The following is a 24,062-nucleotide window of genomic DNA, read 5'->3' on the forward strand; positions in this document are numbered from 1 at the left end:
TCATTTGTGTTTTTGAGGTCATTTGTTCACACAAGCCAGGTGAGATGTGTTGGTACTCCACGGAGCAGCTCAATAGAAAGACAACAGGCACTGGACACTAATACAACAACACTGCAATTTAAAATAGTTTTTCAAAGCCCATAATCCATACTGAATAGGCCTAAAACACATTTTAACATGTCTCAGTAGGAAAATTTAAAAAGCACAGGTTTAAATAATATGATAAACAATAGAATTATATTAACCTACTCTGGGCTCTGTATTGTGCATTTGTGCTTACTGTCACAGTTTACTGAGACCTGTATAAAATGAAGCAAACTGGGATTATGTACTATTTAAATACTAGTTGACAGGATGCCCTAAAGAGGATCTTTAATCCCTGTTTTGAGTCAAAATATAGATTTAAGACCCATTATTTCACTTATGTTCTTTTATTCTGTGTGTGTTTCCAAAGTAAGTGTTCTATCAGTTTACCACTCAGGATGTCTCATACTGTAGAATAGAAAAACACATTAAATATTTTGGCCCTGGGGCCACTATATGAGTTTAATCTGGCTACACATGTCCAAAACACTCAACTCTTGCAAATTAAGGGTCAAATAATAAATGTTGTGCCTCAACATTACTTTACTAGATTAAGAAGGTTAGTGACTAAAGCTGTGAGACAAATGGAGCTGAGTAAATGAACTTATGGTCGTCCTATATGTAAATACTTTAATCAATAGAAACGGCATTTAAATTGAATTAACGGTTAATAACGGGCTGCAGTCGCCATGGAGACGCTGGGGGCGCTGTGGCGGAAAGCAGGTTTTTCTGCTGTGACGTGGAGGTCAAAGGTCAGTCTGAATAACGTGTCAGCGGGCTGTCACCACACCGGTGTCACTCCACCCGACCGGCTGTTGCAGTGACACACGTCGGTACCTCAGCTGACCTCAACGCCATCGTAGTGACAATGGCCAAGAAGCGGAGGGAGAGACGGGAGACCGACGGGCTGTCCCCGGGCCCGGAGGAGGGGAAGGCGGGAGGGAGAGACCCGCAAGCCCTGAGAGGTGGGTCCTGGTTTCTGGCGAACTGGTCACGTGAATGTCGAGGGAATCCTCCCGACGTGAGGTCGATGCATATAAGGGGCCATGTAGCGTCACGTGCGGAGGTCTGGTGTTGTAAAGTGACGTTAACGCGGCCGAGCTAGCGGGGAAGCTAACCGACACTAGGCTGTCTGGTGAGGTGACGTCAGCGGACAAACACCGGGCCCGTTAATGAGCCTCGGGAGGGTCCTGAACATTAATACAGCTGGAGTGAAATATATGGTTATTGGCTGGGATAACGTTAAATGTATGTTTAACAAAGACCGTCCAACAACCCGTGATGGTAGGGGAAGAACTCACACCGCTTTACGTTACTCACACCTGCTTTACGTTACTCAGACCGGCTTTACGTTACTCACACCTGCTTTACGTTACTCAGACCGCTTTACGTTACTCAGACAGGTTTACGTTACTCATTGTAAGGAATACTTAGACTTCAGTTAAAGTATGTATTGTCAGATGTACTGCAAAAATGATAAATAAATGTACTCGTTTTTGTAAAGAAACCCCTTTGATTGTTAAACTAATATATAATATTGTTATTATCATTATTATATCTGATGCATTAATGTGTAAGAAGCTTTTACTGTTGTAGTTGCTCGAGGTGGAGCTAATTTGATCCATTTTATATACTGTTGCAAAGTTAAATCTAAAACAAAGTGCCACATTTTTATAAATTTACTGTAAATTATGTGTGTAATATCCTAATTTGTAATGCAACTCAAGTACATCCTTTTTTTCAGACATAAGGTCGTGAAGTAACAAGAAAATAAATATAATAACAAACATTTAATCCCTGAGATCATGATTTCAAAGGGAAATGCCTAGTTGCTGATCAGATTTTTGTGTATTAATAACATGAAAATAATTATTTCCTTTTTTGCATCAGTCCACATAAATCACTACATAAGCATTCTTTGACTTGTAATAGATTTAATCAGTTTCACAACTGTCGCTTGTTCTTTGAAGCCCAAAGTATTATCCGAAGGAATATGATTGTCTTGTTTGCAAATATCTGTATTCATTTTGTTAATCAGTGACAGTTAGTGTTTGCCTCAGTCTCCCCGTTCATCTCTCCATTATATCTCCAGAGTGCTGTAGTTGGTTGAAAAACAACAACTATACCCCCTAATTTCCTATAACGTGACGTTATATGTTACAGTTGTCCTTTTCCATAAAGTCTTTAATGAGAGCATGATTTAACAGACCGGCTCAGAAACAGCAAGAGTCTGTCCCAAGGGGGAAGTTCAGTTCCCTGTAGGGGCTTGAACAAGTGATGCAAAACTCATGAGCAAATTACACAAGGCTCCAAGATAGCTAGTTTGTCTGTTTTTAGAGTAACTTCTTGATTTATATGCTAAATAAGTTCTATTTTCCCAAACAGAGGCTCAGCATACTGAAGGGGGCTCTGCACGCATGTCTCTCCTGATTCTGGTTTCTATCTTCACCTGCGCTGCCTCAGTCATGTACCTGGTCTACAGGAACTTCCCAGAGCTTCCTGAGTAAGTGGTCTCCTCACCTGCCCACATTTTACTAAATTCAAAAACAGACAGAGCAATGTTCATCCCTGGAAGTGAAAACTGATTTTGTATTCACAAATAATTGTTAGTTCCTATTTAGAAAAAAAAGAATGTTTTAATTTTTTTTAAGGTTACTCTTAAATCCAAGATACATTTTTGAGCAGTCTCGAAATATTTGCACATAGTGCAGTGGATTTGTAAGTGTGGTAATGAATCTGTGACTTGTTATTTTTACCCTCGTGATTACCAAGATTTGTTCTGTGCTGCTGCTTCCCAAGAGGGCAAAAAAATACTTTAACTAAAACTTAACTTTACTGACTGTGTGGTAATGATAGACCTATAAGAGTAAATATAATCTCATAAATAGTTAAATAAAAAAGAATGTTGATGGAGTATAACAGAGTTTTTGATTTGCTTATAGATGTGAAAGCTCATTGTATTGATGTTTCTGACCAAGGTAAAAGTAGGAGCTATTTTAACACCCTTTAGCACTTTGAACACTAATTTATTAACAGGGGAAAACATTAGTGAAAAACAAATTTACAGAGAGACATTAACAGGAAAAGATAATTACAGATAATATGAAGGCTAAAATATAAACACATGCCACAACATATTATACAAATTTGTACGGATAGCTTCTCTGTAGATTTTGAGAAAGGCTCTCGCAAAAGCTTAATCACCTTTTTAGTTTTCAGCCTTGAATTTGCAATACCTGATGTCCTTCACTCTGAGGACCTGAGGCGTATGGTTGTACAAATATAATGGCAGTAAAAAGGTAAATGATTTAGGTAAATCCTGAAGTTAACAGGTCACCTAACAAAGAACCCAGTGCTGGTGCAGTGATCTAGATAATGTTATTGTGTCAGAGATCTGGAGTAATCAGAGTTAAACTAGTGAAGACAGGCTGAGGCAGGTAAAGGTAAAAATAGTGGTGGGGTGACTTTTCCGTTGGGTTGCATGCGTTGCCTGATTTTGGCAGTATTTCTATGCCAAGAAAAGTTCAAACTGAGCCACTCATTTTGACATGATGCTCAAAATCCAGAGGTGACGTAGCATTTTCAGCAATCATGTTTTTCGTATGCTTTGTGTTGTGATGAAACCAAAACAAATGTGTTTGTGAGAAATATGTATGACTGAAGTTTTTGTTTTGTTTGGTTTTTTTTCAGTGATGAAATGGAGAAAATCAAGATTCCTAAAGACATGGATGATGCCAAAGCTTTGGGAACTGTGCTGTCAAAATACAAAGACACATATTACTCCCAAGTGTTGGTAGCCTACTTTGCAACATACATTTTGTATCCTTGGATATAAATCTACCTACACATCTTAACTTAGCTTCCTATTGGGGGATGTTCTCAGAACTGCCATGCCTACATTCAGGTCTTCAAAGAATGTAAGGGTTGAAGTGATAACAACAATTTGTTGTTAACTGGGGTCAGAAATGTACTAAAATCTTCTGAGAACAGCTTAGCAGAATTCCAAGCCCACAATAATTTAGGGTTCTTGATCTTGTGATGTCAAGATGACAGAAAACTAGCTATAACATCTTTCCGTTGTTTCCTTGATGGAGTCCTCCACTAGGCAGTCCTTACAAAGTATCACCATATTTGGACTTACAAAACCCGTCAAACAGAATGTCCTTAAAATGAAACCGTTCAGAATCAGATGGAAATAGTCTGTCATTCCTGATGCAAGTGTCAAAGAGTAGAGATAGGCTCTGAATCTGCTAAACAATTCCAGACAATAAAATCATGGCGCCATTTTAGTCTTATTTCATGAAAAGCAAATGTATTTGATCATTGGATAGGATGTGCAGACAGTTAAATCCTAAGAACATTAGATTCTCATTTCATAAGAAGACAATATGGTGTAAAACCAGCTATCCTTCTGTGTATTCCTTTCTCCCTCAACATTGACAGTATCAAAATCGGTGAAGTAGCGCAGCAGGCTAGAGGGCTTAGAGGAATATGCTTTTGATGTATTTATTATTATTTGCCTTTAATCATTGGTAATTTATCTATTTGATGCTTATGCCTGAGTGTTCACTGTATGTTTTTGCATAGTTGTTTGCCTTAACGCTTTTTGCCAGCCTCCAGACATTTGCAATCCCTGGATCTATCTTCCTCAGCATCCTGTCGGGATATCTGTACCCGTTCCCCTTGGCTCTTTTCTTAGTCTGCTTGGTAAGTAAGGAAGGAAACTAATGTTGTATTTTGTATGTTGAGCAACTGTGCAGTGAAATAGTTTCACGAGACAAACTTGGGTATGTAAGGTTTTAGATACACATGCTCTCCTTTACATGAATGGATCATGCCTCTTAAATTTACATTTTAAATATAAATTTCGATTAAGTCATTATTTAAAATTTTAAATCTTGCAGGTGTTGGAACAGACAACACTGGAAAGAAAACTTAGCATTGACTGTGCTTTCATTTTAAGTAATATGTCACCTTCAAATCCACAAACAAAGTATGTTTTGATGTTATGGTCATGTCAATTTTATCTATAAAGCATATTATTATAAATGTGCCTCAAGGGGTTTCACAATCTGTACAGCATACGGCACCCTCTGTTCTTTAACAGTTCAGATTGAGAAACGGGGAGAAACAAAATGGAAGAACCCCGAGGAAGACCAGCAGACACATGCGGTGCAATAGATGTGCGTACAACATGTCATGTGCCTGCGTTGCATCATAGTCAGTGATGGCCACCCTCGTTAGACTTTTTTTTTTCTTTTTTTTTTTCTCTTCTGTAAGGTTGAAATAACTAATCTTTGATTCTGAGGGATGCTATGATAACCAAGAAGGCCAGCGGTTAATGTGCGTTAACACTGAGGCCCTCCGCCTGTTTTTAAAACTACTCGCTGTGTATTCAACATGGCACCGCACTGCTGCTGCTTAAAGGGAAAATGACTAGTCATGAAGATGTCCTGATTTTGGTGTACTTGGGATACCTACATTTTTCTCAGTAGGCTTTTGTTTTTATAGTTAAATGTCTAGAGTGACAATGATTTAAGGCAAGATACCAATAGATGTAGATATGTGTGCGTGTATTAAAAGTAACCAATGTTTTCTTACTCTGTTGACAGTGCTCTGGCCTTGGTGCTTCCTTTTGCTATATGCTATCATATCTGGTGGGCAGACCCATTGTCTACAAATATCTCACAGAGAGAGCACAGAAATGGTCTCAGCAGGTAAACGCCATCTGACTGAATTTTTACTGTGAATTGAAGGTATCATTTTTAGAGCAATATTGTGTTTCCTATTGTATTTATCATCAATCATTCAGCGATTTTGTTAGGCACAGATGTGCAACCTACTGCGTTTTTATTCACCATGTATGAATGTTATTCAGCTTTAAGGCAATTCTGGAGTCTAGAGTTTGATTTACCAAAAATAAATACTGGTATTGTAAAATGTTATAACTGTTACTGAAATAACTATAATGACAAATGTACTCCTATTGTCAATATAAACTAACCATTATAAAATCCAATGATTCTCTGCTGGCAGATTGAAAAACACAGAGATCATTTAATCAACTACATCATCTTCCTGAGGATAACCCCCTTTCTTCCCAACTGGTTCATCAACATCACCTCTCCTGTCATCAATGTGCCTTTGGGGGTTTTCTTCATCGGTACCTTTCTCGGTAAGAGTGTCTACACATTCTGACCTGTCTATACCATAGTTTGCTATTATTTGTTGTCATTGACTGACCTGTATTTAACCTGGCTGATCCACAGGAGTGGCTCCGCCATCCTTTGTAGCGATCAACGCAGGGACAACACTGTACAAACTGACCACAGCTGGCGAGGCCGTGTCCTGGAACTCTCTGGCTGTGCTTGGTGTACTGGCTGTGCTCTCCATCTTGCCTGTCTGCTTCCAGAAAAAGCTGCAGAAGAAACTAGAGTAGAACATTAAACACCTCAGCACCTCATCTGCCGGCTGATCCCGGCACCCCCTCCTCCTCGGCTCAGGAACGTGAAGCTGTCACTCAAGTTGCTCTGCCTCTATCTCATACACAGATTTTGTTGGTGGAGTCTCTGACCACTGCCACAGTAAGCACCCATTGACCACAAAATGCATGCGGTGGTGGTGGTGGGCTGGGGTCCTGATGTTAGGTGTAAACTGGCCGCTGCTTGCACAAATTTTAGGGTTTCTGTGAATTATGTTGTGATTGTGGCACATCTTTTAAATGAGAGAAATTCAATTTTCTTTAATGTTTTTGTTATTGAAGGCACTGCTCATTATCTGATGACTGGTGCCAGATAATTAAAGGTGCTACTTGTAGGACGTTGGCGTAAAACTCAAAATTCTGGTTTCTCTTTTCATGCTAGAAATCGTAAAAAACAATGTAATCAGTACCTTGTTGAGGCTGTTGCAAACATCTGTTTTTTCTTTGACTGGAACCACTTTTGATTTTAAACACTTGTTTGTCAATAACTTTGTAGCATCTTTAACTTCCACTCTCTTTATATTTATTTTAACATGCCTGGTCTAATTTCAACCTAATGAAGTGTACCACCACAGCAATAACTGTCTTGCAAATTTTGAAAGTGGATTTTAGTTTTTACAAAGTTTTGATACCTGTTGCTTGCCTTGGCAAACATATGCAGTGAGGGAAGAATGAATCTGTGGAGAAGAAAAGTGTGATGATTGACATGTGGGTGAGTTCCCATGTTCTTCTTTGAAAGGCGCCTGCATCCGCTGCCACACACATTTTCAGCAGCTTCTCTTCATATTAGTAGCCCCTGTAACGTATAGAGAAAAGGATAAGCTGATGTAATATTTTCTAACGTTACCTCCAGACTGCAGGATGCCGAACTCCAAGCATTTCCCAATTCAAATTTGCATTTTTTTTTATTATGAAGTGAACATAGACTAACATAAATACAATTTATTTGGTGTAAGATGTATGCAACCCAGAAAAGTTAGAGATGGTCTTGGTTTGTAAATCTGAAAAATCCAGGATGAGATTTGTTCTAAAGCTTTGCATATGTTAATGATAATTCACCTGAAGTCCACCCAATACTATTGTTTGCCAGGCCAGTATAGGAATGGAGATGTATGCACTATGGATGATAGACCAGTGCCCTCAATAAGACTGCCAACAGACTGAGGTATCAGAGCCGTACCTTGCTTTTTACTGCTTCCTTTCTTCACCGGGTGAAATGTATTATGATGGCTGATTTATGTTTTGGTGTTCTTTTTTTTTTTTTTTTTTTTTTCACTGGAAGTTCTTGTGTCCTGTGCTATGAAAGCACAGACTCTCTTTAAGATTTACATTTTCTTTTTGCCCGTGTACCAAGGTAACTTATTGCTGCTGCTTAAAAAATGTTCTGGGCAGTTACTAGAGACGTCGTTGCAGTGAATGTACATGCAGGTAACCTATTTAACACACCTTTTCTTTAATCCCTTAAAATATCATATTCATAGAAGCAGTTGGTTTGTTGCATTTTGTGATTTCATATTTTTACTTTAATGTTTTTTTTATTCTGATTTTTTGTTTTCTACTTTAAGACTATTAACCTCTCAAACACCGATACTTAAACATCAATTTATGTGAAACTTAACTAGTTCTACTGTATGAACATACGTATGTATCAGCATTTTCTCCTGTCATGCTTTTTATGGCAGAACGCCACCGTTGGGTTGATATTATGGTTCTTAATGGTTTATGTGAGAGGTGTATTTTTACAGTTGAGCTTCATTGTTGTCTTGGAAAATGCCTCTTCACTAAGGTGTTTAAATCAAATGGTAAATGCTATAAATTGCTCCTAAACAATCTTATTTTTTGTCTCAATACTTAAATAGGAGCTTGATTAACTTCTTTGAAGTTCTCCATAATGCTAAATTTGACAAGATGCTAGATTTTAATGATTTTTTTCCCTCTATTTTCCACAATATTTAAACCTAATCTTATTATAAACTTCACCCTACTTGTATACTCAAATTGGAATTATTGTTTTGTGTCCCATCACCCTATCAAAGATATAGTAAGAAAACTGTAAACCTCTGTGAACATTTCAAAAAGCAGTGTTATTTTGTAATGAGAAGTGATTTATTGCAATATGAAGTGTTTACAGATTGCACATTTCTGTCCTATCTAATCAAATTATGTTGGTTTTTTTTTCATATTTATTGAATTATTAAAATAATCTTTACAGAATATAATTGAGTTTTGAGATGTATCTGTAAAGAGGGCATGTTTAATCATGCTGCAGCAGGGAACTATCAAAAGTATAATGAGCCTTTTGTGGAGGCAAAACATTGATGAACACGCAATTTCTGGGATTCTTTCAATCTTGGACTTTCCCAGCAATTACTGATTAATCTTGAAAATAGACGGAGCCCTCTTTGCTTTGTAGGAGCACGGAACCTGCAGGAAACTTAAATGACACAGAAAAAACATTTGTCTCCATAGCCTAAATAAAACCATTCACACTGTCATTTCAGTGTGTTTATTAATCCACAAACAAATCATGTGTACCGTTCATATCAAGTCTGATAGTACAACAGTGAATTGCATATTGCAACATACCTGCTAAGCGGTTGTTTTTCTGTAACATGACATTCACCTTTTTACCAACACATGGTGCTGTTCGCTGCAGCGTGACTGATGATGAATTGCGTCAATCAGGGGGATTTTAGATATTATTCAATAGTAATTCGATACATTCTACTTAAATGGGTCTGACTAATGGTGAAACCTACACAAACACACACCTATGAGGATGAGTGTTTGTGTGTGATACTCTAGTGCTTCTACAATAAAGAACCTCTAATTCATTTCTTTAAAACAAAGTGATAAAAATAAAATACAACCCAGTGCTTCATAAGCATAAAAGCACTCAAGCTGCCGAGCAGGTTAAGAATAAATCCTTCAGGTTCATGTTTGTGTTACTGCGCGGTTTAAAGGCAGATGAATACAGCTGTTGTGGTGTTGATGGACCACAATGCATTTCGACTGCAACGCTCTGATTTCTATGGATGTGTAAAGCCACATGAAGCTAGAACAAAGTCGGAAGTAATGGAAACTTCCTTCAAAATAAGACAATTTTCTCAACCTTAAAAGTTGGATGCAATTGTGTTAATTACCTCACATAGATATACAAACTAACTATGGGGACTGTTTTGACATATCATGTGCGTATTAATAAAATGAGGAACAAGAAGGTAGTACATAAGTCACACTCGAATATCATTAATGGTATAAATATGGCATAGTATGCAGGCCTGTAGTTTTTTCTTGAGCAACTGCGGATAAGATTGTAGTGTGTATATTAACTATACACCATTTTCCCCCATACCACTAGATAAGCATAAAGATTGATTATTTTTTTCTGAACTCAAGAAAAACAAAAACACAACAAAACAAAATATATATAGAAGTGACCAAAACATGAATCTACTCATTTGTCCTTTCCACCTTTTCCAGTTACAAGCAAACTGCTGAACAAATGTTGTCCACACAGCCGTTTAAAAGGAGAGTGAATGTGATTACACAGCCCTAATGTTAAATCAAGATTACAACACAGCTACCAATGTGTAGAATATTGAAGTTGAACTTATTATAAATATATATACAGTACCAGTCAAAAGTTTGCACACACCTTCCCCTTCAACTACTTTGAAGAATCTAAAATATAAAACATATTCTGGTTTGTTGAGCATTTGTTTGTTTACCACATAATTCCACATGTGTTCCTTCATAGTTTGGATGTCTTCAATATTAATCTACAATGTAGAAAAGAAAAAAAATAAAGAAAAACCATTGAATGAGAAGGTGTGTCCAAACTTTTGACTGGTACTGTGTGTATATATATATATATATATATATATATATATATATATATTTATATATATATATATATATATATATATATATATATATATATATATATATACAGGTGAACTGCATTCGTATTAGTTTGTTGCACTTATTGTTTTCGTAGTAATTTGCTTCTGCACTATACTTTTGCTCTGGTTTATGCTTTTAGATGCTTGTTTGAGAAAGGAGATGCACTTATGACTTCTGGTGACTAGTAGTTCTCTTGAATACCTATGTTGAATACACTTATTGTAAGTCGCTTTGGATAAAAGCGTCTGCTAAATGACTGTAATGTAATATAATGTAATGTAATGTAACGGGTGAACAGCAGGACAGAGCGCGTACGTGGCTTCAAAGAAATGAAAGCCACGTACAGATGAAACACCACATATTAATGACATTTCTCTTACATGTAATATAGGGTGGACAATCTAAATGTCCTGCATGTTGTGTCAACCCCGTTTTATTGTGAAGGACCTCGGCCGGATGTGCTGCGTGCCTCGCTGAGAGCAGGTCGGCTCAGTCTCGGTCCTGATTTGCGAGCTTCGCAGTAACGTAGCCGTGATGTCCGGGAGAGAGCTCTTCTCCGCGGCGCTTTAATATGCTCCCTGCTGGGGGAACACAGACACCACCGGACCCGTCCCACAATGACCACCGGCTTCAGCTCCGGTTCCTGCCGGTTCGCAGATTACTTTGTGATCTGCGGACTCGACACCTCCAGCGGGCTGGAACCCGACGAACTGTCCGGTAAGAGCCGTCGGCATCGGGGCGACCGTCGGGCTGATGCTGTGGCACATACGGAAGGAAGGACGGGGTGTTACAGCATCATGTCAGCCGTGATATCTAGCGTCGTGCTGCGTTGATGTGATGAATGTGACTGATGTGACACAGGATGGAGCAGGTTGACACGGACACAGGGTCCGGCCTAGCGCCTCTCAGCCTGCTGCCCGGTGGGGAGGATTACAGGCTGCTGGTGTCTCTGTAACGCACTCACATGCATTCAAATCAAATGTTTTCTCTCAACCCCTCTCGTTATGACACATTTTAATATTGTATAATGTTGATGCTGCTCGGTGATGCATGTTTAATGTGAATGAATTTACAGTGTTATAACATAGTATTATAATGTAATTATATATTGACACAGTGGCTCCAGCTGTCAGAGGTAATCAGAGGAGGTCAGGTATCTGTTTATTACTAACAGACGCCCTGGGGGGGGGGGGGGGGATGTACCATAAATGCCCCCCCCCCCCCCATCGACCCCTAACATCCTCAGCATCCACCAGAGATCCACATGGGGCATGCGACCATCCTCCCTCCAGAAACCTCTGGAGAAGGCACACCCTTCTCCTCACAAACAAATAGGAATAGTGAAAACATCTAATGAGCTTTCAAAGAGCACAATAGGTGTGATTCTTGGGCTGTGACCCCGTCTGTCATGGTTTTACCTGCATGAGCATGTGTTTAGAGAGAGGGTTTACACACATCTGCTAGTGAAACTGTGGCCTGAGGCTCCCTGAGCGCAAACTGTGGGATATTACGGCATGGCAACAGTGCTGTTTTTATCTGATACTGTATATCGGGTCAGCTGGCTTCTCAAATGTAACTGCATGTTATAATAAATGAGAATACACTGTAGCATCAGCCAGTAGGGGTGGGCAATATGACATTATATACCAGGAGGCTATATAAATGTGTCGTACCCTTAATACTGTTGTTGTTCTTGTTGTAATCCCTTTTAATATTTCTAGGTTTATCATTGAGGAAAATACTCTTTTTTTTTTATTTTAGAATGATTTCATAACAATGTGATACCCTTTCTTTATTTGCCAGGTATTTCTTTAACCGAACACAAAACAAACTTTTACTAGTATTCATGAACCGTTTGTCATTTGACTGTCAAAAAGATTCACTATACCATGATTGATATTTCAATATAAAATTACATATTCTGTGATGGATGATTATATCCATATCAATCACTTCAGATATAACAAATGGTAAAATATTTTGTTCTGTGTTTAAGGATTGTAATGACTCTGTTTTTCTGATGGAAGTCTACAGTAATGTCAGGCACTTGAGGTCTGATAGTAGGCCCACGCAGTTGGGAATACTTCCAAACTTTGTTGTTGCTTAGTGTTGGAGACACTTTGACACAACACATGGATTTAGGATCTTGTGAGAAATGATGAAGACACTAAATCCAAGATGCAGTAGTTAAATTACAAACTAATCCCAAACAAGAGCAAAGTCACTCTGTAAAGCTGGTTGGGTAGCCATGACAACTGACAGAAGGAACGTGACACGGTATTTACCATATCTGCACATCTCTTCTCAAATGAGCAGGTCCTAACAAAGACATGCACATCCATTTTGTCTTGGCAAAATAATGTAAACTACTTCTCTCAAAGAATCCTGTTTTTACCTTATTTCTTACATAAATAGAGATTTTTGCTTAACCTAAATGTTCGTGTCACTGAAGACTCGTGAATTAAATGTTTTGGATTTTCTTATATCTTTCTGTAACTGACAGATGGATGTTTTTGAGTTTAAATGATTGTGTAACCAATATGGTGTGCCCAAAAGATGCTTCTTCAAGGGAAAACATTTTGTAATTATAAATACACTTGAGTCTTTGTCTCCTCTGGGAGTCGTGACTGATCCAAGATAACGGTGGAGTGGAGAGTTGTGTTTGCTAAATAATAATTTTGAGGCTTTTGTCGTTGGAGATTTGTGTCATTTAGAAGTGTATGTAAATATCTTGAAGCTCCAACATATTTTCCCCCACTAAATAATGTCAGGGTCTCCAGCAGCAACACCCCTGCTAACTCATATCCTCAGGGAAAACTCTTAATGTTGAAGGGAACAAACAGGTCTAGGCATAATATAGTTTAAACTAAAATGATGTACTTATCATTGCATTTAAATTCAAATGTGGTGTATTTCACATTAAGAAGAATCACAAAATACTTGCTCTCATTGACGGTTGAGATGCTGCAGTCAGTCAAACTATCCAAGTGTAAACGTGCTAACATGAACTAGCCTTAAGCCTGTTGTGAGTATAAAGGTGTTAGCTCTCGTCGACCGGGTCACTGCTCCTGCTTCAGACCACAATCCAATTAACTCAGCCATTTTCCCCGACGTCTTTCACTAATGATGTGAAAAAAAGATTTATTTTTTTGTTGAACTGCTGTTCACAACACAGTGATTAATAGATAACAGTCTGTTTCATCCCTAGTTTCAGTGTGATTCACTATGACTCAGGAGGTAGTGACACGCTTAGACTTAAAGCTGTGGTTGAAAGAAAGTTCTTTCCTCCTTAGAGCAACAACATAGCTATAAATCATTTTAGTTTTCAGAGACTCAAGACCTTTACTTCCTATTTTTAACTTCCTTTAAACAGTTCCTTTTTACAAGTTAAGTTGACATTTATTTGAAATGTGTACAGAATGAATAGAAGTTCAAGATCATGCACTGTTCTGTTTTGAATTGAGCACAGCTGTATGTAGTTGACCAGGCTGAGGTCTTTAAAACACTAAGTAAAGCTTTTTGAAGATATTAAAGAGAGAGCATACTTGTGATAAATGTCAGCCTTGCATCAGTGTGGACAGAGAAAACGCTAGTGTATGATTATCTTTCTTCAAAATGGTTTGTGCCATGAGTTGCAGCAATATGCACTTGCTTTGTGTCAGCTGATTGAACGGCGTGTCATTCAACCCTCGGGACACTTAAATTAGCAGCCATGTGAACGACATGTTCATTTCTTACATATGTAAAAAAACAAATAAATGTACATTTCATATAAGTACATTTTCTATTTTTTATATCATGTCCTTTTGATGGCTCCACTTTCAAATGGCTCCAATAGCATTGAATAAGATATTTTCTTCTGTTATCAAAAACTGCCGTTGAGGGTGTGTTGATGGTTCTTTGAGGTCTCTCTGACGAGACAAAATCATAAGGGGTTAAAAGCTTGCTCAGAAACTGAGGCGCTGTGGTCGGACATCACTGAAGCCGCTCCACTTACTGCATGTTGCTGCTGTTTACTGTAGAAAGAGGTTAGGGGCTTGCCCCTATCGACTTTCAGTTTAAGTTGGAGAGAGAGGAAATGGTGTGGAAATTCCATTGTTACAGGTTATATATGATTATGTCAGCTAAATATCCGCTGTACCTAGAACTTCTTTTGACTATTTAACCCTCATGATTGTTGTTCGGCAAAACCAGATATTTGAAGACGAGACCTTGGGCTTTATGGAACTGTGGCAGTAATTGTATAGTACAAATAATTCATCTATTTAAAAAGAAAATAACAATATATTGATCCATAATGAAAATAATAATTTGTATTGTAAATACTCTACTTAGTTTGAACTAGTTTTTTTTTTTAAAATAAATGCTTGCTTCAGCTTTAATAGAAAGACAGTTATCAAAGTTTTGAGCATCATTAATAAAAACAGACACTAAGGATGGTAGCTTAGGAGCCTTACTCACTTATTAATTATTGTAATTACTGAGCAGACGACTGAACATTATTCAGTAATTACCGCCCTGCCCTTATGATTTTAACATTTTGAATTATTTAAAGTATCCTTGCTTTAAACTCAATGAGCTGAATCAAACTTTGTTGTTGATTGTTTCTCCAGTGATGTAAAAGAACCATGGTATGTTCCTCATTTTTAATAGGATGCAGTCGTGATCCATGTACAGTGAAACACAAAGAAACTACCAAAACTTTCCTTGAGCCCAGTGTTTGGCAGCACAGGCAGGGCCTGATTAGCATATGTATGACTCTGCAGCCCCACAGTCGACACTGGAAACACAGGCAGCTGAGGGACATAAGTACACTCGCACACAGGCTCCACTTATTCAAATGCTAAATATCCTTTTGAATTTCCCAGGCAGCCTCTCTCCCCCAATCCTGCTCAGCAAACAAATGAGGATGAATGGCTCAACATGAAAGCTGGCTCAAGATGCATAATGTGGGCTTTCATATTTTCACGCAGTTGTTTATTTTTCGGGCCTGTAAAGGGTCTCCTGTCAGTGTTTTAAAAATCTGCTTGAAAATGTATTAGGGACATTTTGAATGCAGTTTGAAGAGTCATTACTCACCTTTGAGGGTGAGGTGTATCTTGATCGTAGAAAGTACTGGCTGATAGGGCTGTAACTAATGATGTAATGACAATGAACGTGATCGAAGCTGAGGATTAAAGTGTAAGATCTGCACCTTATATCAGTTTACTTTTTAGATTCAGGGTGACTGGCTTCATCTCAATGATAATGGCAGCCGAGGCTTATGGGTATTATAGTGTTTAAACCTGTTTGAACCTTTTTGGACAGAGATTTGAAAAAAAAAACACTCTGTGCAGCGCTTTTGTTCTAGTTACCGACATACGTTCTCTCCTCATTGTGAAATGTTGAAAAAAGTAGCTGGATGCTACATTATGGCTTCTTCCTGTTAGCTGTAGATATAGTATATATATTGGTTCATCTGATATTGTCTGGCATCACAAGTAACATGATAATATTGTGACAAATTAAAAACAGGCAAATATTCTTAATATAGCCTTTTAGTTGATGGTTTACCATTTACTACAACTTCTTTGTGAAGTTGGGGTAGATGGATTTGCCCCGACTTCACAAGTAGGAACTCCGACTTTTAGCTGCGTTACATCGTACTTTGTCTGGTAGCCTAGGAGGTTGGACATTTTAAGTTCTGGTCCTCTTCCTTGCATGACAATTTAAAATGTCTGCTGTGAAAATGACCTGTTTGTGGAGATAGCAACCAACTGCTGTGGGTAAACTTACCAAAGACTCAAAGATTAAAGTGTCTTATTTCTAAAGTTTTTGGTGCAAGACAAAGTAACATTACCAGGTATTTAGTAAATAGATTTACCGGTTTTATACTTCAATAGTATTTTCAGTATTTAACAGTTTTTCATATCAATATATTGAGCATCTGCTTTACAACAAAAGTAAATGTGAGTTTACGAGTGCTATTGAACTTTAACGTGTTCCTTTATGTTGCCAGCTTGGTGTTTTGTAGCAGGTTCTTTGGCAAGAAGATAATTTCCTAGATTATTTCTTTATTGCATTTCTGAATAAAGTAATAAAATTATGATACTATAGCAAGAGTATTTGAGTTTCTAACATGTCCATGACAGTTAAAGAAATGTGTTGACATATTGTCATTTTTCTATTGACAGTTACTTAACCCCATTTTCGTCCTGAAGCTACCCAAGAAATGGAAAGCTGCTGTTTTTGGCAGCTAGCCTGCTACCCACTTATTTAAATGGGGAAAGACAGCGATGTTAGTGTGCCAGTTTTCAGTAAAGTGCCAGTTTAGAAACCTTTCCCCCACTCTAATGATTGAAAAAACAAAAAATTTAAGAAAACAATTTGTGAAATATAATCCTTTTATGGAAAAAAACAAAACCATATTGTCTCTATTGCGAGTGCAAACCATGAAGGCTGTGAGTTAAAGCTGAGAGTGAGCTATTCTGTCCTGTCAGCGCCGGGTCCTCTGGGCGAATAAGTGTTGATGTTTCTTCTGCTGAGATATCTTGAAGCGTGCTAGAGTGTAGCTTTCGAGTCAGAGAGGTACATCCGTTTATGAGTGAGCCTCGTGGGCCATGCTGCAGTAGGTTTGAGGGTGTATGAGCACAGGACGGGCTCCGAGCCGTGGGTGGTTCCCTGGCTTACAGGACGAGTGAAAACGGCAAAAAGCCAGAGCTCAGTGACGCTCTACTCCCACAGCTACCGGTCCACGCTGTTATGGCATCACAGTCCGTTTAGTTGGAAAACGACAGATCGAGAAAATGTTTTCAGTCACTGTAGAGTCAGTTGGTGCTCACTAAGACGAGTGCCTTCCCAAGGTGAGGCAGCTTCTGTGTAATTAGCACTAATCACAAGGTGAAGGCTTCAGTTGAGAGAAGGAACACCTGTGAAGTCTGAGCCAACTGCCTTTGGGCGTGAAAAGCTGTGACCGTCAGGGTGTACAGGGATGACATCAGTATGAAGAATCATTTTACCATAGATAACATCAAGAGAAATATCAATTAAATCATAGAGCAATTTTGCCATTAAAATGTCTTATATATGATTTTGTTTTTCTTCTTCCATTACACTATCCTTTTTAAATAATTTTTTTCAGTCCAAGTAAAATTTTTGATTGATTTTAGCATTTACAGCATTTTTCCTATGCTGTGTTTCGGTTTCGGTTTTAAAACGTCCTTTTTGTAATTTTTTTAATATCCAATTTCCTTTTTTAGTTCCCTTTTTCATTTATCATATGATCATGGCCTGGTTTGGTTCCTGCGGAGGACCTCTGTTGAATTTCTCACCATTGTTTCAATAATTTACTGTCTCTAATAAAGGCATACAAATTCTCCAAAAATAGTTTAAAAGCCTTATAACGTGATTTTATGTGTATCAAGTACCATATGATAATCATTTATTTGTCATTTTCTCTTTTTATTTTCCATTTTCCTTTTTAATTTTAAATCTTGGTAGAATTATTGTCCATGCACCACACATAACGCTTCTGTAAGTAACCAATAGTTGTTGTATGTCATCGATGATTGAAAAGAAGGTGACAAACCTTAGCGTTGTTTAGTTTGCTTTTCTTTTCATCTTCAACCACAACGAAAAGGACACCTTTTCTTTGTATGGTTTTATTTGTAAAACACTGTTATGCTCTACTTATATTTCATAATGGACAGGAATGTTTAGTACTTGTTTTGTGAAATGTGCTGCTGGCATATGCTGTGATAAAAATCTTATGATTTTAACAATCACAGACTTTCCTGTAGTAGTATAGAGGCCAACTGTGTGCAGAGGGTGTGATTTATTCAAATTTAACATAACCATTAGCTATGATACAAGAAAATGTGATCACTTTTTAAGAATTGTTGAGTAAAACAACCCATCTCCTTACTTTGTCCTGAGAGAGTTTACAAAAAGCTTCCGTCATATCAACGTGCTCCGCCATGTCTGTTTTCACTTTCTGTCTTGGAATTTGACCTAGATGAACCTGCTCATGAACAACGGGAGTTCGTTTTTGCATGTAAAGCATTTTTAATCTCTTTGAACAAAATAAAAATATTAAACGCCTTAAATATGGTTATTTAACATTAATTCTGGAGACATCAGAGTGGTAAAATAATGTCAAAGAAATAATAAGGAACTGGATGATCTTTTCCCCATCCCTACTAATCTTAATAATAGTCTGATATATCTTCGTCGCTGATGTCTAAATTTACACTCCTGGCGTAGTTTTTCCCCTGTAGGCAGTTTAGATATGAAAGTAACCAACAGATCAAACCACTTAATCCTTAAAACTCTTACATCAAATTAATTTGATGTAAGAGTTTTCTGTTCTTTCCAAGATTCAACATTTTGTCTTGTTCAAACAAATGCAATGAGAGAATTATTGTAATCATCAGGGATAAGAGTCATATAGTCATCATTTCTTGTCTCTCCGTGTGTGTCATAATTGAGTCATATTATTAGTGCAATAAAAAATAGATTTCCCTCACCCCTAACTACATAGACCACATCAGTCTGGGAGCTTTACCTTGAAGTTGACATGGTGTGACTGGAAAAGAGTCGATGCCCTTTGTCACACAGCTCACATTTGGCTTTGATATGCTGCATGAATGTGTTTTTCTGCCAGAGGGGCTTTTTCATTTGTGCTTGAGAAATGTCATGCTGGAGAGGAAACAGCAAAAAAAAGTTAGATAATCTAGCTCCAGTCCATCTGCAATACAAGAGCAGCCTTTCACTGAGTAAACCTCATGACTGTCTAGTGATGGGATATGCATGTTTGAAAAATTTGCCACACCTTGAGATGTTTATTCACCAACAACATATTGAAAATGTATCAAAATGTCACATTACTTCTTTTTAAAAATGTTCTCCTCATACCAGTTTATAAATGATGAAGTATGATGCTATCACTTAATTACTAGATATTTTGCTTATTGTCAAAAATTCCCATAAAAAGACCATGATAGTGTTGGTTTCTCGATAATTTCCAACTTCCGTCTGTGTCACTCTGAATTTATTCCTACTAAAGAAAAAACAGATCACAAAAAGGTGCAATTTAAAAAAGAAATGCTCCGTATTTCCTGATGTACTGCCATGTATTGACTGTAAAACTCATGACCTTTCCCTCAACCTCCTCTGTTCTCTGTGTTTAGTTCTAATAAGCAAATGTTACTTAGTTACTAACGTTGTAACTAAAATGCTGAACATGCTAATCATTATACCTGTTAAAATTAGCATGCTTGCATTATCACTGTGGGCATGTTAGCATGCAGACTTCAGCGTTTAGCTCCAAGTGTCTCTGGGCAGGCCCACAGAGCTGACAGCATGGCTGTGGACTCTCTGTGGTGAGAATATAATCCATACCACAGCAGTATGGATTTGCATGATCTCTAGAAGAAGAGGAAACTACAACACGCAGACAATGCTGTATCCTTGTATCGTAACCACACCAGCTGGCTTGAATTAGCATACCCACCTGACAGAGGACATTATGTCCCCGTGTGTGCGGGCAGCTTGCTCTCAGAGCAGACAGCTGTCAGGATGTGTTTGCTCAGACTGAGAAGTGATGCGCTAACCATCCTGAACCAGGCTTTTAATTATATTTTTTGTTTTATTTGTTGTGTAGCTTTATGCCAGTATATAGAGGCTACTAAATTCAGAGATGGGGCCAGAGGAAATTTGGCGGGGGCAGACGAAGGTAACCCTCCCACCACACACACTCCTCCCCCTCTTAACCTGAGCTCAGCTTTAACCCTTCAACCTTTAACCTGGCACACCTGTTTTTTGTTTTTTTTTACTCAGCAATCCCTTTTTTGTTACTTTACATTCTGAGTTTCACAGTTATTTTCTGCACAGGTGTGGGGACTTTTTTTGCGCTCTTTGATTTTTTTTCTTGCCCCCTCCCCCCCCCACATCCCTCAGCAGCAGCTGAACAATGAGCTGATGTTTGACAATCACTGCTTCTGTTTCTCTCACGCACACACAAATCCAGAGCTGCCTGCGCTGGCATTGCTTGGCCAGTGTTTACTCTCCCCCTACACTCTGAATGACTTTTCAGTATACTGCCTTGGTGTGTGCATCATTTCTGCTTTACTCCGGGTTCAAATCAACTCAGTTTGTGCTTTCTGTGATTGATTATTTTGTGTGTTATCCTTTGTATTGCCATTAACGCTGTCAGGAAGCATTAAGATCCATAAAGTTAATTATCAATTTTGGAGTATAAGATGCTTCCTTTTTGAATACTTTTATTTTATTTAGAGCAGGATGCAGATGACAGCTTTATATGGTGCAATACAATCTTCCTCTCAAGACAAATATGCTGACTTGCTCTTTTCTCTGGAGTTGCGCCTGGCACTTTTAACCTGCTTCTGATCATTGATTGTTCTGCTCCTCCAACTTCATCTGGAAATCGGAGCTAACTGTTCGTCTCCTCTTTGTTTGTTTCTTGCTGTCTCTTTTTTTCCACTTTTAGGTGAGAATTTTGAGCAGAGTCCACTGCGGAGAACTTTTAAATCCAAAGTCCTAGCACATTATCCAGAGAACGTCGAGTGGAATCCATTTGACCAGGATGCAGTTGGCATGGTATGATTTCTACACAGATACATCATTGCCCTCATCTCCTTTAAGAATAATGTCATCGCTGGGTGATAGGGCTGAAATAAGTATTACAACAGTATTATGGATATTATTCCTTTGTATCTTTAAACGGCAAATGCTAATTTAGTTGATGTTAAATGAAGTGTACGTTCAGTGTATGCAACGCCAACACAGATAAAAGAAAAATCTGTAACTTATTTTGTTGGTTTGCTTTGAGTTTATGGAAATCTTTCTTTCCCGTGGGTTAGTTGTGAGAATCGGGGTCGCTCTTGTCATCTAACTCTCAGAAAGAAAGCAAATAAACTGATTTGCCAAAAATGTTTAGCTATGCCTTTTAGGTTCGACAACTAAATTGTGTTTGATGAATGTCCCCCCACCCTTTTCTCTTTCCTCAACCCTCTGATGCCCTTGTTGCCTGTCCTGTCACAGCTCTGTATGCCGAAGGGTCTAGCGTTCAGGACGCAGGCTGATTCCCGGGAGCCTCAGTTCCACTCCTACATCATCACCAGGGAGGACGGCTCACGGACTTATGGCTTTGCCCTCACCTTCTTCGAGGAGGTCACCAGTAAGCAGATCTGCAGTGCCATGCAAACTCTTTACCACATGCACAACGCAGAGCAGTATGACATCTTGCACACTCCCACCTCCCCGCCGGGCCCCGAGGACCATCGACACCAACTCTCCCAGCAACGTCCGGTGCTCCACGCCGCGCCCGCCATCTCTCGCCTGCAGCGCTTCAACTCCTATGACATCAGCCGTGACACGCTGTACGTGTCCAAGTGCATCTGCCTAATAACACCCATGGCCTTCCCTCAGGCCTGCAGGAAGGTGCTGCTGCAGCTTCACCAGGCTGTGTCGTCCCCGCAGCCCCCACCGCTGCCGCTGGAGAGCTTCATCTACAACATCCTCTATGAGGTGCCCCTGCCACCCTCTGGGCGCTCCCTCAAGTTCTCAGGTGTGTACGGGCCCGTGGTGTGCCAGAGGCCGAGCACGTCTGAGCTGCCGCTCTTTGACTTTTCCATCGGTGAAATGTTTAACCTGCTGGGGGTGGAGAACGTTCTTCAGCTGTTCACCTGTGCCCTGCTCGAGATGCAGATACTGCTCTACTCACAGCGTAAGTAGTCGTCCTGCTGCTGTTACACTCAGTGTTTTCATGTAGCCTTTAGCATCCTGTCCCATTAGGGTGCATTGATTACCAGTACCCATGCATCTTACTCGTATTACATTCATATTTTAAAAACAATTAGCCATGCTAGCATGAACATTACAGCATGAAATCCTGTGTTGTTTGGATGTGATTCATTAACACTATACCTGTGTCTGACGAGCTGGAAGCAAGGAGAAATCATGAATTATCTGTAATAGCTGTTTTTTGAGAATTGAGAGGTCAGGTGATCCTGTTAGTAGAGGCTGTCTCTAGAGACGTGTCTGCAGCTGGGAGACATATCAGTGTCATGACATAAGACCAGATATTGTCTGGGGATCTGGTGGACACATGCTGGTGTAGCTTCAAGGTTTTCCTCACTCTTTATACATTCTGCATTGACGGAAGTAGACTTGAATTACTATTTGTGCAAAAAGGATGTTACATAATAAAAACAAGACGAGGCAAAAAGCCCCTACCCTTAAGGCTAGGACACATGTTTGATATTCATGGCGGAACTATTATCCAAGAGATTACATAACCTGTTGAGTGTTTCTATTAAAGTGATGCAGTGTGAGGAGCAGCCTGTGTAAATGTCGGCCCCCCTCACCCATCACAGGCAGCTCAGACTACGTCACATTTAATCGTGTGAGTCTGACAATCAGTTACTGCATTTTATATTATATATTTGATCAAATTTGGTAGTCACAAAATGCAGACAGCTTTTTTTATGAATTAGTAGTCACTGCTCGGTAAAGATTTCCTTTCCTTTATGTGTGTGTGTCTTTGTGTGTGAGGAGAAACAAGGAAATCATTTAGGGATGCTGAGTCTGGTGTGGTGATTGGATCCATTACAATCGCAAGAGAAGGCAAATGGTTTACAAAACGCCAGGGGCCAGGGGGAGAGAACCTCTTAAGGGGGGGAAAGCTGTGGTGTTGCTAGGCAACCCAGAGACAGGGAGGATGGCAATGATGCAGGGTGATTATTATTGGTTGGAAGTGACATCATGCCTCTTTTTTTTCCCCCATGAGGCTGATCACTGCAGAACGTGTGAAGGGTGTTGTGTAGAGTTAAGCCCTGGCAATCTTCCACTGGGAAGATACGAATTCTTGTTTGGAAAAGACTCTACGGACTTAAACACACACACACACACACACACACACACACACACACACACACACACACACACACACACACACACACACACACACACACACACACACACACATAGAGGAGAGGGATGCTCTGCAAATAAGGAGACAACTGTGTGTGTTATATGCTAAAAATAGCACAGGAGTTCATACTTCTGATTTAAGATGAATAAAAAAAGGCCAGTATTACTTCCGTGAAGCCATAAAAGAAAAGATATTCAAACATGTTCTGCTGCTTCACCCGTCCTTCTCAAACAGGAAGCTCATGACGTGTCAATCATTGTGACACACTACAATTAAGCCTCTTTTTATTATTTCACTCTCTTTCTTTATGTGATTTGTGCAGTCACGATTGACAGGATAGATGAGGGGAGAGTGAGATCTGAATGGTAACAAAGAGATGCTTCATCTGGACTTCAAAAGCTGGATCTCTGTCAGCACAGTGTGTTTGGCTGTGGCTTTATGATAGAGAATCAAACTTGTATTTCAGCCATGTACAGACGATCAAAACTTACATTACCTTAGTAAATATCCCACTACTTTCATATTACCTTTTTGTATTTCAGGGGAAAGCATTACCATATTGTGCCAACTTTTGGCAGATGTACTATTGTGAGTACAAAACATGCTGTTCTACACCCTCCATTTCTTTTTACTGCCCATACCTAAATGTAATGGATTCCC

At 39.0% G+C, this 24,062-nt stretch overlaps 2 protein-coding genes across 2 annotated transcripts in view; both read left to right on the forward strand.

Moving 5' to 3' along the window:
* The first annotated feature begins 814 nt into the window (after positions 1-814).
* Positions 815-9,040, forward strand: tmem41b (transmembrane protein 41B). Its single transcript, XM_054613511.1, has 7 exons — positions 815-1,049; positions 2,470-2,587; positions 3,775-3,903; positions 4,698-4,791; positions 5,697-5,801; positions 6,121-6,259; positions 6,354-9,040. Exons 1-7 carry the CDS (start codon positions 953-955, stop codon positions 6,521-6,523), a joined length of 852 nt encoding a protein of 283 aa, XP_054469486.1. The 5' UTR covers positions 815-952; the 3' UTR covers positions 6,524-9,040.
* Positions 9,041-11,025: 1,985 nt separating this feature from the next.
* Positions 11,026-24,062, forward strand: part of dennd5a (DENN/MADD domain containing 5A) — a 31,411-nt gene continuing 18,374 nt past the window's right edge. Inside the window, exons 1-4 of the mRNA XM_054611031.1 lie at positions 11,026-11,188; positions 20,112-20,183; positions 20,958-21,067; positions 21,512-22,196. Coding sequence (XP_054467006.1) covers positions 11,089-11,188; positions 20,112-20,183; positions 20,958-21,067; positions 21,512-22,196 — 967 coding nt within the window. The 5' untranslated portion in view covers positions 11,026-11,088. The remainder of the gene's footprint in view (positions 11,189-20,111; positions 20,184-20,957; positions 21,068-21,511; positions 22,197-24,062) is intronic.

This window comes from Anoplopoma fimbria, chromosome 2 (genome assembly GCF_027596085.1).
Source record: "Anoplopoma fimbria isolate UVic2021 breed Golden Eagle Sablefish chromosome 2, Afim_UVic_2022, whole genome shotgun sequence".
NCBI classification, from domain to species: Eukaryota; Metazoa; Chordata; class Actinopteri; order Perciformes; family Anoplopomatidae; genus Anoplopoma; species Anoplopoma fimbria.